General features: G+C 44.7%; 1 protein-coding gene across 1 annotated transcript in view; it reads right to left on the bottom strand.

The window, feature by feature from the left end:
* The window catches only part of CFAP77 (cilia and flagella associated protein 77), a 55,816-nt gene that overhangs the window by 9,931 nt on the left and 27,784 nt on the right, over positions 1-18,101 (bottom strand). Inside the window, exons 2-4 of the mRNA XM_070758490.1 lie at positions 14,872-14,971; positions 12,879-13,107; positions 3,559-3,664 (exon numbers count right to left, since the gene is read on the bottom strand). Coding sequence (XP_070614591.1) covers positions 3,559-3,664; positions 12,879-13,107; positions 14,872-14,971 — 435 coding nt within the window. The remainder of the gene's footprint in view (positions 1-3,558; positions 3,665-12,878; positions 13,108-14,871; positions 14,972-18,101) is intronic.

Below are 18,101 nucleotides of genomic sequence, written 5' to 3'. Positions count from 1 at the left end.
CCAAATACACGCAGGTGCCTTACAATATGTTTGCTGGCCGGTTCCTCACAAAAGATGAGCTACTCCTTGAAGAAGATATCTGATTATTTCTATTTATGCTACATAATTAGCCTGCCACGCATGCTGGGATCATCTAACACATTTGATAACCGGGTCATTGGAAGACCTAGCTTTTCCTTTCAAAGGACATCAAAAACAAGGTAATAAATGACCCAGAAGAAAGAAAACCCAGGCCATTAACTCGAAAGGAAGAGTGACTAAACAACGACAACAACCCCAGGGGATGTTTTGCAATGCCATCAAAGAAGAGATCAGACCACTTAAACCATGGCGTCCCCAAACTTGGCAACTTTAAGACTTGTGGACTTCAGCTTCCAGAATTCTCCAGCCAGCATAGCATAGCATAGCTGTTAAGGAATGTGCAGAGTGACCCCTGAGTTGTCAAGGATGCACATGAACAAAAGAAACGTGGAATTCCAGCAGATATCCAGGAGATATGAATAATGATTCAGTTATATAAATCAGCTACATTAAAGTGTATAAAATAGTGCTTACTTTAGAATTAGCACAGTCAAATTAAACAGTCAATATCTCCCAATGCAATAATATTACAGGCCTTACTTTGTCTTATGTATCAGACATACATTACAGCTTACAAACACATCAAACTATCATCGAGCTTACTACATCAGTCAGAGTGAATCAGCAGAAAGAACAGCGAGAGCAGAGAGAGAAAATCATGCTTTCTGGCTCCCCCTTATGGCAATTTGTAACACTACCTCTTAAAGCTATAGTACGTCAATACAAACAAATATTCATGGTTGGCTTATTTATATATTGCCAGCCCAACTGTTTTGTACATCCTACTAACAATAGTATAGCATCGCGTAGCATCGCATAGCATCGCATAGCATCGCATAGCTGGCTGGAGAATTCTGGGAGTTGAAGTCCACAAGCCTTAAAGTGGCCACATTTGAAGACCTCTGATTTAGACCAGTTTCTGAACCTGGATAACTCTTAAGATTAGTGATGGGCAAGTTCAGCCGAATTTTACGCAAAAATTCGGCCGAACCCGAACTCAAACCCGAACGGGGAATCCCTCCCATGAAGAGATTCCGGGGGCGGAGCTTTGAAATCACCGGCAGGTTGCTAAGGATGCCAAGGTGATCACTTCCTGGATTCCATGGAATCCAGGAAGTGATCACCTTGGTGTCCTTAGCAACCTGCCGGTGACGTCAAAGCTCCAAACGCCGAACACGACTCTGAACTTTGCCCGAAGTTTGGAAAATTTTCAGGTTCGGGTTCGGCATACCGAACACCCCAAAATTCAGTACGGACCCGAATTGTGCGGGTTCAGTTCGCCCATCACTACTTACGACGTATGGACTCCAATTCCCAGAATTCCACAGGCACCATGATGGGAGTTGAAGTCCATGCATGTTGGCTGGGAGCTGAAGTCCACATATTTAAGGTCTCCCTAAGATTGAGAAACAGTGACCTTGAGGTTGTCCCCTCTACATCAAGTGGAACCAGCTTATGGTTCAACAGGTTGGACAAGTTTATTTATTTATTTATTATTTAGATTTGTATGCCGCCCCTCTCCGAGGACTCGGGGCGGCTCACAGCAGAGAAAACAAATCATAAATAATCCGAGCAAGTTTAAAACATTTAAGATTTAAAAGAAAACCCCATATACTAACAGACACACTCACAAGCATACCATACACAATTTAAACATGCCCAGGGGGAGATGTCTTATTTCCCCCATGCCTGACAGCAAAGGTGGGTTTTAAGGAGTTTACGGAAGTCAGGAAGAGTAGGGGCAGTTCTAATCTCTGGGGGGAGTTGGTTCCAGAGAACTGGTGCCGCCACAGAGAAGGCTCTTCCCCTGGGGCCCGCCAACCGACACTGTTTAGTTGACGGGATCCGGAGAAGGCCCACTCTGTGGGACCTAATCGGTCGCTGGGATTCGTGCGGCAGGAGGCGGTCTCGGAGGTATTCTGGTCCGATGCCATGAAGGGCTTCAAAGGTCATAACCAACACTTTGAATTGTGACTGGAAATTGATCGGCAGCCAATGCAGACTGCGGAGTGATGGTGAAACATGGGCATACCTAGGTAAGCCCATGACTGCTCTCGCAGCTGCATTCTGCACGATCTGAAGTTTCCGAACACTTTTCAGAGGTAGCCCCATGTAGAGAGCATTACAGTAGTCGAACCTCGAGGTGATGAGGGCATGAGTGACTGTGAGCAATGAGTCCCGGTCCAGATAGGGCCGCAACTGGTGCACCAGGCGAACCTGGGCAAACGCCCCCCTCGCCACAGCTGAGAGATGGTTTTCTAATGTGAGCTGTGGATCGAGGAGGACGCCCAAGTTGTGGATCGAGGAGGACGCCCAAGTTGCAGACCCTCTCTGAGGGGGGCAATGATTCCCCCCCCAGGGTGATGGACGGACAGATGGGATTGTCCTTGGGAGGCATAACCCACAGCCACTCCGTCTTGAGTCCGGGTTGAGCTTGAGTCTGTTGACACCCATCCAGGCCCCAACAGCCTCCAGGCACCGGCACATCACTTCCACCGCTTCGTTGACTGGGCATGGGGTGGAGATGTAAAGCTGGGTATCATCGGCGTATTGATGATACCTCACCCCATGTCCTTGGATGATCTCAGCCAGCGGTTTCATGTAGATGTTGAATAGCAGGGGGGAGAGGACTGACCCCTGAGGCACCCCACAAGGGAGAGACCTCGGAGCCGACCTCTGACCCCCCACTAACACCGACTGCGACTGGCCAGAGAGGTAGGAGGAGAACCACTGAAGAACAGTGCCTCCCACTCCCAACCCCTCCAGCCGGTGCAGAAGGATACCATGGTCGATGGTATCGAAAGCCGCTGAGAGGTCAAGAAGCACCAGGACAGAGGATAAACCCCTGTCCCGGGCCCGCCAGAGATCATCCATCAACGCGACCAAAGCGGTTTCTGTGCTGTAACCGGGCCTGAAGCCCGACTGCTGGGGACCTAGATAATCGGCTTCTTCCAAGGACCGCTGGAGCTGGAGTGCCACCACCTTCTCAACAACCTTCCCCATAAAGGGAAGGTTGGAGACTGGACGATAGTTATTAAGTACAGCTGGGTCCAGGGAGGGCTTCTTGAAAAGGGGGCGCACGAGCGCTTCTTTATAGAGTGTTGGAAAAACTCCCCTCCCCAAGGAAGCGTTGGTAATCTCCTGGGCCCAGCTCCGTGTCACCTCCCTGCTGGCCGAAACCAACCAGGAGGGACACGGATCCAGTAAACAGGTGGCGGAACTCACAGCTCCAATGGCCTTGTCCACTTCATCAGGTGTCACCAGATCAAACTCTTCCCAGACAGGTGGACAAGTACGTGCCCCAGTCACCTCGACTGACTCGTTGTCAGTCGACTCTGTTTTACAATTGGAGTCGAGGTCGGCCCGGATCTGAGCGACTTTATCAGTTCTTGAGAAGTCCAACCTGTGTCTACAAGATGGAACGGTCTTTGAGAAAGAGGGTCAGCAAACCGAAAGGCCTTCTAAAAGTCACCTGACCTTTTGTTTCTTCTCAGCTTTTTCAGCTTTGATGACTGCCCTCTGCTCATCCATCCAAACCTCTCGGTATTTGTGCTGCAGCAAGTCGAAGAAAGGCGTTGAAGGCCTGGAAAACATGTTTTAGAAGGAAAGTGGACAAAGGTTAGAAGAACGTCAGTGACTGTAACTGCAAACCAGACTCTTACAATGGGTTTGATCTTGGAATCATCCAACAACTGAATTCCCTACCTCCATTCTTAATCAGAAAAACCGGATAACCATTTGTCTGAAGTAGTGTACATAAGAACCTAAGAAGAGCCATGCTGAATGAGGCCAAAGCCCATCGAGTCCAGCATTCTGTGTCACACAGTGGCCCCCCAATTGTCCATGGGGATCTTGAGCAGAAAGAGAAGGCAAGACCCTCCCTTTCCCTTGACCCCCAACAAATGGGACCCGAGGGAATCCTGCCTGCCTCAACCAACAGAGAGGTGGCACATGGACATCAATTTCAATAACCATGGATACACTTGGCATCCCTGAATCTGTCTAATCCTGCCTTGAAGCTATCAAGGCCAACAGCTGTCATGACCTCTTCTGGAAGGGAATTCCATAAACCAACGACCCTCTGGGTGAAGAAATATTCCCCTTGATTTGTCCTTACTTTCTTACCTATGAGCTTTAGGGAGGGCCCCCTTGTCCTAGTATTGTGTGAAAGAGAAAATAATTTTTCTCTATCCACCTTTTCTATCCCATGTATGATTTTATACACTTTTAGGGGGTTGGAATAGAAGACTCAAACTCTTGTTGTTGTTGTTGTTATTATAATTATTATTTTATTCACAAACAACAGTAATACAAAGCAAAAAAGATTGATATGCTGGATTTCATATCACAATATCACAAGTCGAACACTTCCCAAGCGTCTAGGACTGTGTGATGTATTTTCATATGATGCGCGCAGATCCAAGCATGGCAGCCTTTTGCAACTGACAGATCATGGTTTTTGTCAATGTTTATTGTTTTCAAATGCTGGCTGAGGTCTTTTGGCACAGCACCTAGTGTGCCGATTCTCTCTCTCTCTCTCTCTCTCTTTCTCTATCGATGTATCTCTCTCTCTCTCTCTCTATCCATGTATCTCTCTCTCTCTCTCTCTCTCTCTATCTATCTTTCTATCTCTATCAATCAATAAATCTATCTATCTATCTATCTATCCATGTATCTCTCTCTCTCTCTCTCTCTCTACCTATCTATCTATCTATCTATCTATCTATCTATCTATCTATCCATGTATTTATGTATCTCTCTCTCTCTCTATCTTATCAATCTATCTATCAATCTATCTATCTATCTAATCTATCTATCCATGTATCTATGTATCTCTCTATCTTTATCTATATATCATCTATCTATCTATCTATCTATCTATCTATCTATCTATCTATCTATCTATCATCTATCCATGTATCTCTCTCTCTCTCTATCTATCTATCTATCTATCTATCTATCTATCTATCCATGTATCTATGTATATCTATCTCTCTCTATCCATGTATCTGTGTGTGTGTGTGTGTGTGTGTGTGTGTGTGTATGTATATATATATATATATATATATATATATATATATTTGTTTTCGTAATATATATATGTAGATTGTGTGTGTGTGTGTGTATATATGTAGATATATATGTGTGTGTGTGTGTGTGTGTGTGTGTGTATGTATATATATATATATATATATATATATATATATATATTTGTTTTCGTAATATATATATGTAGATTGTTCTGAGTTCGGGTTTTGCCCTGTGTAATGTTTTGCATGGGCGGGTATATATATATATATATATATATATATATAATATTCATTTGCAAAAACACAAAGATTGGAACTCCAGCCTGATGATGGTGAATGGGATTTCACCGAAACGTCGCATAAACATGCAAAATATTACACAGGGCAAAACCCGAACTCAGAACAATCTACATACATATACCCGTGAAAATTTACGAAAACAAATATATATATATATATATATATATATATATATATATATATATATATATATATATATACACACACAATTTTCTGCATGCCCACAGCCAGGGTATGTGATCCATGGGGCACCCCGCCCCTTCCTCGCACCAACCCCCAGCTTGTGAAAAAGCTTTCTCTAAGAGCATACCCTTGGGATGGATAGGCACTTGATCAAGCTCGTAACATCATTAGCCAACATGAGCAGAGATTAAGCCTCTCCGAAGCATGTGGCAAGACATAATTAGCAATAAAAGTCACGCCAGGAGCAAAATAAGCTGTGGGCGAAAGAGAAGAAGGGCAACTATTTACATGCACAGAGAAAGACCCCCAAATGAAACAGCGGTTGGAGCCCCTGACATGTTTGTAGTGGTAAGGCCAACAAGGGGAAAAGATACTAGAGTTTTGTGTTCAAGGGTTTTCTTTATGAAGCCAGGTATTAGTCCAAAAGCAGAGACATCACCCTGCCAACACAATCACGTATAGTCCAGGCTGTGGTTTTTCCTGGTTGCAATGTGTGGCTGTGAAAATTTGGACATTAGAAAAGTTGAGCGCCAAAGAATGGAGGCCTTTGAACCCTGGTGCTGGAGGAGACTCCTGCAAGTCCCTCGGACTGCAAGGCGAACCCAACCGCTCAGTCCCAGAGAAGATCAATTCCCAACTGCTGTTTAGAAGGCTAGGTAGCTGAGATAAAAGTAAACATGTCTGTGAATCAAATAAAATTGAAATTGAAAACAAGAGAAAAATCAAGTAGGATTAATAATAACTTTGGCCGATGGAGTCAGAGTTCCAAAATTTGAAATCCATGGGCATGGACAAGAAGATGATAATAATAATAATAATAATAATAATAATAATAATAATAATAACAACAACAACAACAACAATAATAGCAACAACAATAATTCTTTCATCCATCCATCCATCCATCCTAGTTATTTATCATTTAGCTGCCTGTCTATATCTATCCATTATTATTATTATTATTATTATTATTATTATTATTATTATTTATTGGATTTGTATGCCGCCCCTCTCCGCAGACTCGGGGCTGCTAACAACAATGATAAAAAAAACAACATGTAACAATCCAATTTAATAAAACAACTAAAAAACCCTTATTATAAAAAACCAAGCATACACACAAACATACCATACATAACTTGTAATGGCCTAGGGGGAAGGAATATCCGAACTCCCCCATGCCTGGCGACAAAGGTGGGTCTTGAGTAATTTGCGAAAGACAAGGAGGGTGGGGGCCGTTCTAATCTCTGGGGGGAGTTGATTCCAGAGGGCCGGGGCCGCCACAGAGAAGGCTCTTCCCCTGGGGCCCGCCAAACGATATTGTTTGGTCGATGGGACCCGGAGAAGGCCAACTCTGTGGGACCTTATCGGCTGCTGGGATTCCTGCGGTAGAAGGCGGTTCCGGATGTATTCTGGCCCAATGCCATGTAGGGCTTTAAAAGTCATTACCAACACTTTGAATTGTGACCGGAAACCGATCGGCAGCCATCTCCATTCATTATCTACCTACCTACCTACCCACCTACCTATCTATCTATCCATCCATCCATCCATCCATTCACCCGCCCATCTTTTTTTGAACGGCTCTTGGAAGAGAAGAAATACCTACAGGACCCTCTTCTCATTAGACCTTCTAAAAATGTATTTATGCATGCTTTCAAAACCGCTCCCTTACACCACCAGCAACCTCTTCCTCCCTCCTTTTGTATTTTTAATAAACTCCTCTGCTAAATAATTTTCAAGAGGCAGGAGGTCTTTAACTGAGCAACTTTAAAAAAAAACACCTCTTCCCCCTAGTTAGAGCGGCAAAGAAGTTAAGCTGAGCTTTCTGGAAACCTTCTCCCCCTCTCTCAATTTTTTTTAATGAGCTCCCTTCCACTTCCAAACAAGTTGTTTTTTTTTAAAACCCAACCATAATGAACTATTAACAGTATTTTAAAATCAAAATTGCAAGAGTTTGAAATGAATGACAAAGTCTCCCATATATATATATATTTTAATAGATAGGAATAAACCAGCTCTTCTCCATCTCTCACTCTCTCTCTCTTTCTCTCTCTCTCTGTCTCTCTCTCTCTGTCTCTCTCTCTCTGTCTCTCTCCCTCCCTTCCCTTTTTCTCTCTAAAAATGGAATCCGAGATGAAAAGGAACAATCGTTATAATTTGCAAATAGAAGGCTTGACACTTTTGGGGGGTGTACACCCGTGTTCGTTTCTGACAGGTGTGATTCGCTTTTTGGGGCAAAGCAGATCTCTATGGGATTAGAACACAGCCTCCCGCGGATGGGTCCCTCACAGCCTCGGAGCTCATTAAAAGTCACCCCTCCCCATTACCATTTTAATTTTTTCCCCCTTGAACGGGGAGATAAAATTTCCCAAGGAACATTGGAGTCTCCTAGGAGGGTTATTGAACACGAGGGTTGAAAGGGGTTTCAAGGGGAAAGCCTTGGGTGTGACAAATCAGATTTTAGTTACACCTCCATGTGCATAGACGGGCAAAATAATTGGTCATCAGTGGGTATTAATTTGACAGAATAGCCAGAGGGCGGCTGTCTTCTTCTTCTTCTTCTTCTTCTTCTTCTTCTTCTTCTTCTTCTTCTTCTTCTTCTTCTTCTTCTTCTTCTTCCTTCTTCTTCTTCTTCTTCTTCTTCTTCTTCTTCCTTCTTCTTCTTCTTCTCTTTTTCCTTCTTCCTCTTCTTCCTCTTCTTCTTCTTCTTCTTCTCTTTCTCCTTCTTCTTCCTCTTCTTCTTCTTCTTCCTCTACCTCTTCTTCTTCTTCTTCCTCTCCCTCTTCTTCTCCTTCTCCTCCTCCTCTTCCTTCCTCACTTCCTCCTCCTCCTTCCTCTTCCTCTTCTTCTCCTTCCTCTTCCCCTCCTCCTCCTCCTCCTCCTTCTTCCTCTTCCTCTTCCTCTTCTTCTTCTTTCTCATCCTCCTTGTCCTTGTTCTTCTTCCTCTTCCTCTTTCTCTTCCTCCTCCTCCTCTTCTTCCTCTTCCTCTTCCTCTTCCTCTTCCTCTTCTTCTTCTTCTTCTTCTTCTTCTTCTTCTTCTTCTTCCCCTCCTGCTCCTCCAATTCCTATTCTTATTCTTCCTGGGACATCTTGGTGACAGCAGAGAAAGTGCTCAGTGGCAGAAGATGGATGTTGATGCTGCCTTCGCGAGAGACAGCGGTTTTGTTAAAATTAAAACCTCGGCAGGAGAGCAGAACAGGCGGGGGGAGAGCAAAGGGAGCTGGGAACAAACGCGGCATCACAGCGCTCGGGAGAAGGATGTGTCAGCTGCCTCGGAAAAACTTTCAACAACTTACAAAACGCCTCTTTTTCAGACCTTGACAGTTGAGGCCCGAACTGATGGCACAGGCTGGGCGTTCCTGGCCCAGCGTAGGGATAATAACCAAGAGCAAATGAATCCCAGCCAAGAGGAATTAAGAGGTGGCAGCGATGGGAAACTAAGCATGGCCAGAATGAACTTTATAATAAGGGGAGAGAGGGAGGGAGAGAGAAAAGGAGAGAGGGAGGGGGAGAGGGAGAGAGGGAGGATGAGAGAAAAGGAGGGAGAGGGAGAGAGGAAGGGAGGAAGAGAGGAAGAAAAGGAGGGAGGGAGGGAGAGAGGGAGGATTAGAGAAAAGGAGAGAGGGAGGGGGAGAGGGAGAGAGGGAGGATGAGAGAAAAGGAGGGAGAGGGAGAGAGGAAGGGAGGAAGAGAGGAAGAAAAGGAGGGAGGGAGGGAGAGAGGGAGGATTAGAGAAAAGGAGAGAGGGAGGGAGAAAGGAAGGGAGGAAGAGAGGGAGGAAGAGAGAAAAGAAGGGAGAGAGGCAGGAAGAGAGAAAAGGAGGGAGAGGGAGAGAGGAAAGGAGGAAGAGAGGAAAAGGGGAGGGAGGGAGAGCTGGAGAGAGGAAGGGAGGAAGAGAGAAAAGGAGAGAGGAAGGGAGGGAAGGAGGGAGAGAGGGAGGAAGAGAGAAAAGGAGGGGGAGGAAGAGAGGGGGAGAGATAAAAGGAGGGAGGGAGATGGGGGAGGGAGATAAGAAGGGGGGAAGAGAGGGAGGGAGGGAGGAAAAGGGAGGGAGGAAGAGGGAGGGCGGTAGAGAGAGAGGGAGAGAGGGAGGAAGAGAGAAAAGGAGGGGGAGAGAGAGGGAAAGAAGGAAGAAAAGAGAAAATGAGAGAGAGGGAGGGAGAGAGAGGTTATGCAACCCACTTCAACCATCCCAAAAGCCAACCAATTGAAGCCATGCACTAAACACAGAAGTCGTCTTTCCCGCAGAGGCCTGTTGCGCAGTGGTGAAATCTACTTCCTTTCCCTATCGGTTTTGTAGGCGCATGCTTCGTGCGCTTGTGCATTTTCACTTGTGCTCTGCTCGTGCGCTTTTTCGCCCTCCGCGCACCCTCAGAACGCTTTGCTCATGCGTGGAGGGTTCAAAAAGAAAAAAGAAACATCTGGGCGCAGCCTTGAGCTGCCACAGCTACCGGTGTGCCCGAACTGGTAGCATTTCATCCCTGCTGTCTGGCGTTCCCCCCCCTCCTCTTTAAGGCAGCCTGTTTGCAAACACGGAGCTTGTGTTGCAAAAATCTGGGGGCTTCTTTTTGTGCGAGGCAACCCTTGGCAAGATCGGAACCCGGTGCTGCGCACTGCACCACCTGATCGGTGGGAGCCGCTTGGGGTCTGCGGGGGAATCTTGTTAGCGCTGACCTTGATAGCAGCCATTGGCGGCTGATGAATAGGCTACGGTGCCCACCTGCCTCCCCATCGGGCTCCTGGGAAGCGGTGTATTATCTGCTCCCCTCCCATCTGTCCCCTCCCAGCTTTCATCCCTGACCATCGATCTCTGTCCAAAACTTAAGAGGAGGAAGAGGAAGATGTGAAAAATGTCCTTTTTACAAGACCTCTGTCAGCCGGGAAGGCAAATAAGAAGGAAAGCCAAAGAGATTAAGGAGACATTTCCTGATAGTCTGAACGGTTGATCAGTGGAACTGCCTGCCTCCAGAAGTTGTGGATGCCCCAACACTGGAAGTTTTTAAGCAGATGTTGGATAACTATTTGGCGGAAGTAGTGTAGGGTTTCCTGCCTAAGCAGGGGGTCGGACTAGAAGACCTCCAAGGTCCCTTCCAATTCTACACTGCTCAAAAAAATCAAGGGAGCACTCAAAGAACACATCCTAGATCTGAATGGATGAAATATTCTCATTGAATACTTTGTTCTGTGCAAAGTTGAATGTGCACCACAGCAGGTGGAATGGATTGTCAATCAGTATTGCTTCCTAAGTGGACAGTTTGATTTCACAGAAGTTTGATTTACTTTGAGTTATATTGTGTTTATTTATTGGATTTGCATGCCGCCCCTCTCTGTAGACTCGTGTTGTTCAAGTGTTCCCTTTATTTTTTTTTGAGCAGTATATGATGATGATGATGATGATGATGATGATGATGATGATGGGATGTGAAAGGTAAAAAACTACAAGACGGGTTGCTGGCTGCCTCCATGTAAAGAGCAAAAAGGAAGATAACTTGTTAAAAAGCGACGGAGAAGTTAGAAAAAACAAATAACCGAATTGGAAGGGACCTTGGAGGTCTTCTAGTCGAACCCCCTGCTTAAGCAGGAAACCCTACACCACTTCAGACAAATAGTTGCCCAACATCGTCTTAAAAACTTCCAGCGTTGGAGCATTCACAACTTCTGGTGGCAAGTTGTTCCACGGATTAATTGTTCTCACTGTCAGAAAGTTTCTCCTTAGATCTACATTGCTTCTCTGCGTGTTTAGTTTCCACCCATTGCTTTGTGTCCTACCTTCAGGTACTTTGGAGAATAGCTTGACTCCTTCTTTAACACCCCCCTTTCTCCTTCCTGGGTTGTTGTAGGGTTTTTTTGTATAAAGCCCAAAGTGGTCATAATAATCCAATAACGAGCTTTGATCTACACCCTGTTTTTAAAGCGCGGGAATAAACGCCGCAGGCCAGCCGACCTAAAAGGCAGCGATTAAATCAGATGGGGAGGGGCGGGTAATAACTGGAAATGAATAGCCCCCCCCCAGCTGTTGGGCCAAAATTATTTGCCATTTTTGCCCCGTTGGAATAGATGCCCCCATGTTATTTATTAATACGAAAACCGGGGATCTGTGGCCCTTGAAGGGTTTTTCTCGGGCAGTCACTTAACCTCTGTTGATGAAGAAATAAAGCAAATTTGGAGCCCGGTTTTGGGCAGCCTGTCGGGAGGGGGGGTCCATTTGCCCCACCCCGGCTTAAAAGCTCTTTGTTTGCCATTGGCAATCCTTGTCATAGCCATGATGGCTAGTTGTAATCAAGATAAAGCTTTATGGCCAGAGGTTTGGCAGCCCACAGCCGCCCCAACGCCTCATTTTCATACGGGTGCAATTAATGTTAATGCCGCCGATGAAAATGGTCATTAAAGACCATTTTAAAATCCATCCCATTTGCATATGCAAATGGGTGCCATTTGCTGGCGGGTTGCCTCTTTAATCACCGGCTCCTGCCCGCCAATAACTCTCCCCTCTTACCTTTCCTCTTACTTTTATTGAAACGAGGGGAATAAAATCTTTAGTACCAATTAGCTTTTTAAAACGAAATCTATCACCGAGCACTTACACCAAGAACGACGAATTTTCCACGGTGGGCTGGAAAAGAGGCCGTTTGCTACCGGTAGAGGTGAAATAATCAAATATATAAAAATACAACAACAACAGCAATAATAATAACAACAACAACAACAATGAATGAATGAATGAATTCATATGTATGATAGAATGAATGTAAATAAAGAAATAACTAAAATGTTACTTATTATTGAGTTATTGAGTTATTATTTCAATTTCTGGCCGCCCATTTAAATAAACAAAACAATAAAACAACAACAAACAACAACATAACATAATACAAACACATAACACATAACACTAACACATAACACAACACATCACACAAACACATCACACATCACACATCACACATCACACATCACAAACACAAACACAGCACATAACACATAACACATAACACATAACACATAACATTACACATAACACAACACATAACATACACATAGCACATGGCACACAGCACACAGCACATAACACATAACACAAAACATAACATAACACCTATAATGTATAACACAACGGAAGCAACATCTCACACAGGGGTGTGCGAGGCGCTCATTCTCCTGGCGGGGACTTGCAGATGCGCACGCATCGCCATTTCCGCTACTGTAACGGCGATCCCAGGCATACCGGGGGCAGCCCGCCCTTGCCCCAAACCCTTTGGTGGGAACCCCTCTGCCTCTCACCGTGGTGGTTTTCCATACGTCATGTCCGGAGGGACTTTAGGAGGGTTCCTCTTGAACCGACGTTCGTCCTCCACATTGACATGGAAGTCCTTCAGCTTGCGGTACAGGTTCTGCTCGTGGGCCGTGACGTAGCCCTCCTTGACCGCGTGGAGGTTGGTGGTCATGTAATCACGGGGTTTCTCCTTCTCCAAAATAATCCTGGGCTTCATGACGTGCCAGTGGCAGATGGCTGGAAAAAAGAGTCAAGGAGAAACCGCGGACATTACAAGAAGGCCCCTTGTTTGCACTATGTACAAAACGGTTGGGTTGTCAATATATAAACAAGACGATAATTAATGTCTATGTGTATTGAAGTAATATAGCTTTAAGAGATAGTGTTGCAAATTGCCACAAGAGGGAGCCAGAAAGCATGGTTCTCTACTCTCCCTGTTCTTTCTGCTGATTCATGGTGACTGATGTAGTAAGTTCTGTGTGTTTGATGGTAGTTTAATGTATTTGTAAGCTGTGGTGTATGTCTGATATGTAAGACAAAGACAGACTTGTATTGAGAGACATTGACTGTTTAACTTGAAAGCAAACATTATTTTATACACTTTAATCTATCTGTCTTGTTTGACTGAATAGTTACTCGTATCTCCTGGAATCCCACATTTTCCTCTGTGCAAGTCCTTGAAAACTCAAGGGTTCTGCACACTCCTTAACACACCTCTCCTTCCCAAACCAAGGAATAGGGATTTTGCAGTATCCTCCCCCCAGGAATGGGGATTTTACAGTACCCTTCCCCTCCCATGCCCACCAAGCCACGCCCAAAGAACCGGTAGGGGAAAAAGCTTGAATTTCACCCGTGCCCTAAACATTCATTGTAGGATCCATCCAATCCCCTAAACCTCTTTGTAATCCTGACTAGGGGGCGTGGGGGGCTAAGATACTGAGCTTGTCGACTTAGAAAAGTAGGCAGTTCAGCAGTTCGAATCCCTAGTACAGTGGTACCTCATCTTACGAACGCCTCTTCTAACGAACTTTTCAAGATACGAACCCAGTGTTTAAGATTTTTTTGCCTCTTCTTCCGAACTATTTTCACCTTACGAACCCAAGCAGCTGCTGCTGGGATGAAGGGGTTTCTTTTTTCCCCCTTTTTTGAAGAAAGAAAAGGGAGGGGCTGCTTGGAGTAGGAAAGATTTTGCAGAGAACAACGTGCTTGCAAAGGCACTGAAAGGGTGTCTTTTGAAGAAAGAAAAGGGAGGGGCAGCTTGGAGGAAAGATTTTGCAGAGAACAATGTGCTTGCAAAGGCACTGAAAGGGTGTCTTTTGAAGAAAGAAAAGGGAGGAGGGAGGGGCAGCTTGGGGGAGGAAAAAGTTTGCAGAGAACAATGTGCTTGCAAAGGCACTGAAACGGTGTCTTTTGAAGAAAGAAAAGGGAGGAGGGAGGGGCAGCTTGGGGGAGGAAAAAGTTTGCAGAGAACAGCGTGCTTGCAGAGGCACTGAAAGGGTGTCTTTTGAAGAAAGAAAAGGGAGGGGCGCCCCCCTTGCCTTTCTACTTTCCCACTCACCCTTCAGCCTAGCCTTGCTTCTTCCACCCGCCCCCTTTGGCTGCTCTTCCCTGCCCTCTGTTCGCCTCCCTTCTAAAGTTTGGGATTTTCCTGAAGGATTTGCACACATTATTTGCTTTTACATTGATTCCTACGGGAAACATTGTTTCGTCTTACCAACCTTTCACCTTACGAACCTCCTCCTGGAACCAATTAAGTTCGTATGATGAGGTACCACTGTATTGGTCTCCTGCATGGGTAGGGGGCTGGACTAGATGCCCTTCAAGGTCCCTTCCATTGCTCTTCTCTTTCCCCTTTCCAGAGTGTCAACATCTTTTTTTAAAAAAGTGAAGAGGTTGAAACTTTCTGGAGTTGAAGGTGGGTGACAAACACACCCCAATGTTTCTCCAGCTTCTTTCGCATGCACGGATCTAACTGTGATCAGCATTATCAAACCAGCTTACCTTCAGGGACGCCTCCGTCCATTCCGTGTAAATACAATCCGTAGTTAAAGTCATAACCCGGAAGAGTGTAGTTACTTCTACGGGGCTTCCCAAGTTCTGGCTGCAAAGAGGAAGGCAAAACTCAGAGTTACCCATCGATGGGTATCCTTGGCAGGGCCCCTAACCTTTAGGATCGCACAGATTGTAATCCCGGGTTTATGATCACAATTGGGGTCAGTAATTCCATCACTAAGCGAAGCCGTTTTTAAGTGAGACCTGCCCAATTTACGACTCCTCCCCCCCATGTTGGTTAAGCATATTGGTTTGTTTGCTGTTGTTAAGTGAGGGGCTTGTTTGTGGGAAAGGTTTTGATCAACACAAGCTGGAATGCAGAACAGAACAGGAAGAAAACAGAACAGAGAATAGAAAAGAATAATGGGATGGGATGGGAGAGGAGAGGAGGGGAGGGGAAAAGGGGAGGGGAAGAGAAGAGAAAAGAAAGGAGAGGAGAAGGAAGTAGGGAGGGAAGAGGGAAGGGAAGGGAAGAAAAGAGAAGGGAAGAAAAGGGAGAAGAGAAGGAGGGGAGAAGAAGAGAAGAGAAGGGAAGGGAAGAGAGAACAGAAGGAGGGGAGGAGAAGAGATCGTGCAGAATGCAGCTGCGAGAGCAATCATAGGCTTTCCTAAAAATGCCCATGTTACACCAACACTCCGCAGTCTGCACTGGTTGCCGATCAATTTCCGGTCACAATTCAAAGTATTGGTCATCACCTATAAAGCCCTTCATGGCACCGGACCAGGGTATCTACGAGACCGCCTTCTGCCGCACGAATCCCAGCGACCGGTTAGGTCCCACAGAGTGGGCCTTCTCCGGGTCCCGTCAACAAAACAACGTCGTTTGGCGGGCCCCAGGGGAAGAGCCTTCTCTGTGGTGGCCCCAACCCTCTGGAACCAACTCCCCCCGGAGATTAGAATTGCCCCCACCCTCCTCGCCTTTCGCAAGCTTCTAAAAACCCACCTCTGCCGTCAGGCATGGGGGAATTGGGATATTCTTTCCCCTTAAGCCTTTACAATTTATGCATGGTATGATTGTTTGTATGTATGTTTAGTTTTAGAATTAAGGGTTTTTTAGCTGTTTTGTATTGGATTTACATGCTGTTTTTATTCTGTTGTTAGCCGCCCCGAATCTGCGGAGAGGGGCGGCATACAAATCCAATAAATAATAATAATAAAAAAGAGAAGAGGAGGAGGAGAGGGGAGAGGAGAGGAAAAGTAGAGGAGGGAGGGGAAGAGAAGAGAATTCAGATAAGAGATTTAGAGAAGAGAAGGGAAGGGAAGAGATGGAATGGAGAAGAGAAGAGAAGAGAGAATAGGAGTGGAGAAGAAAAGAAGGGAAGAGAGAACAGGAGGAGAAGAGGAGGAGAGGGGAGGGGAGAGTAGAAGCAAAGGAGGGAGGGGAAGAGAAGAGAATTTAAAGAAGAGAAGAGAAAAGAAGAGAAGAGATGGAATGAAGAAGAGAATTTAGAGAAGAGAAGAGGAAAAAAAAGACTCCTATCTGACACACACAGAGTTTTGTGAGTTCATTTCTTAACAACCACCACAACAGCCACTACCTGTGGGTGGGCTTGATCTTGAAACCCACGGTTAGAGGAAACCTGGAAAAAAAACATTATTTGATGCCTCTTTTTGCCGGAGGGATTTGCAACCTCGAGGTTTGGTTTTGTTTTGTTTTTTCAAAGCCAAACTTTCCAAATGGCTAAGCTGCTAATCTCTGCTTGGCTTCACCATGGAGATCTCGGTCAAGAGAAAAAGGACAATGGGGGCTGTGGGTGTGGGTGTGTGTCAATGAACCACAAAGCCCCCACAACCACCCCGAGAGACAACATGGGAGAGAAAGAGAGTTAATTTGAAAACTAAATAAAACCGGGGTCCGTGGTTACTGGCTGTTGTGTCTCTCTTCAAGCTTCATTAAAGCTTTTTTTCGTTCGACTCTGACATATTTGCCTTGACTGGGCCAACTTTCTTTTGGGTTCAACCATTGATCTTTTCCTTGACTTGATGCTTGAAGAAACACCGGAGGTTTTGTCGTGCCACAAACTTTACTTTTTGTTCCATTTCTGCACTTACACCGCATTTTGGACATCAACACTCTAGAAAATGTCCAGAGATACTTTACGAGAAGAGCCCTCCACTCCTCCACTCACGAAAGAATCCCCTACGCAACTAGGCTCACAATCCCAGGTTTAGAAAGCTTAGAACTACGTCGCCTTAAACACGACCTAATCATAGCCCATAAAATCATCTGCTACGACATCCTTCTGCTGTCAATGACTACTTTAGCTTCAGCCACAACAGCACATGAGCACACAACAGATACACTCTTAAAGTAAACCCGCTCCAAACTCGACTGTGGGAAATACGACTTTAGTAACCGAGTAGTTGATGCCTGAAACTCACTACCAGTCTCTGTAGCATCATCACCTGACCCCCAAAACTTTACCCCTTTTAGACTATCCACTGTTGACCTCTCCCGATTCCTAAGAGCTCAGTAAGGGGCGTGCATAAGTGCAACAGCGTGCCTTCCGTCCCCTGTCCTAATGTTTTTCTCTTACCAGTATGATGTATATAAAGTTGTTATATCTTTGTATACTGCCAATACGTACTTGACTAAATAAATAGATAGACAGACAGACAGACAGATAGACAGACAGACAGATAAGTAAATAAATAAATAGATAGATAGATAAATAGATAGATAAATAAATAAATAAATAGGTAGGTAGGTAGATAGATAGATAGATAGATAAGTAAATAAATAAATAGATAGATAGATAAATCGATAGATAAATAAATAGATAGATAAGTAGATAGATAGATAGATAGATAGATAGATAGATAGATAGATAGATAGATGGATAGATGGATAGATGGATAGATGGATAGATGGATAGATGGATAGATGGATAGATGGATAGATGGATAGATGGATAGATGGATAGATGGATAGATGGATAGATGGATAGATGGATAGATGGATAGATGGATAGATGGATAAGTAAACTAAATAAATAGATAGATAAATAAATAGATAGATAAGTAAATAGATAGATAGATAGATAGATAGATAGATAGATAAATAAATAGATAGATAAATAAATAGATAGATAGATAGATAGATAGATGATACATACATACATACATACATACATACATACATACATACATACATAGTTACATAGATACATAGATACATA

This window comes from Erythrolamprus reginae, chromosome 8 (genome assembly GCF_031021105.1).
Source record: "Erythrolamprus reginae isolate rEryReg1 chromosome 8, rEryReg1.hap1, whole genome shotgun sequence".
Taxonomy (NCBI): Eukaryota; Metazoa; Chordata; class Lepidosauria; order Squamata; family Dipsadidae; genus Erythrolamprus; species Erythrolamprus reginae.
This window is presented reverse-complemented; position numbering and strand designations above follow the sequence as displayed.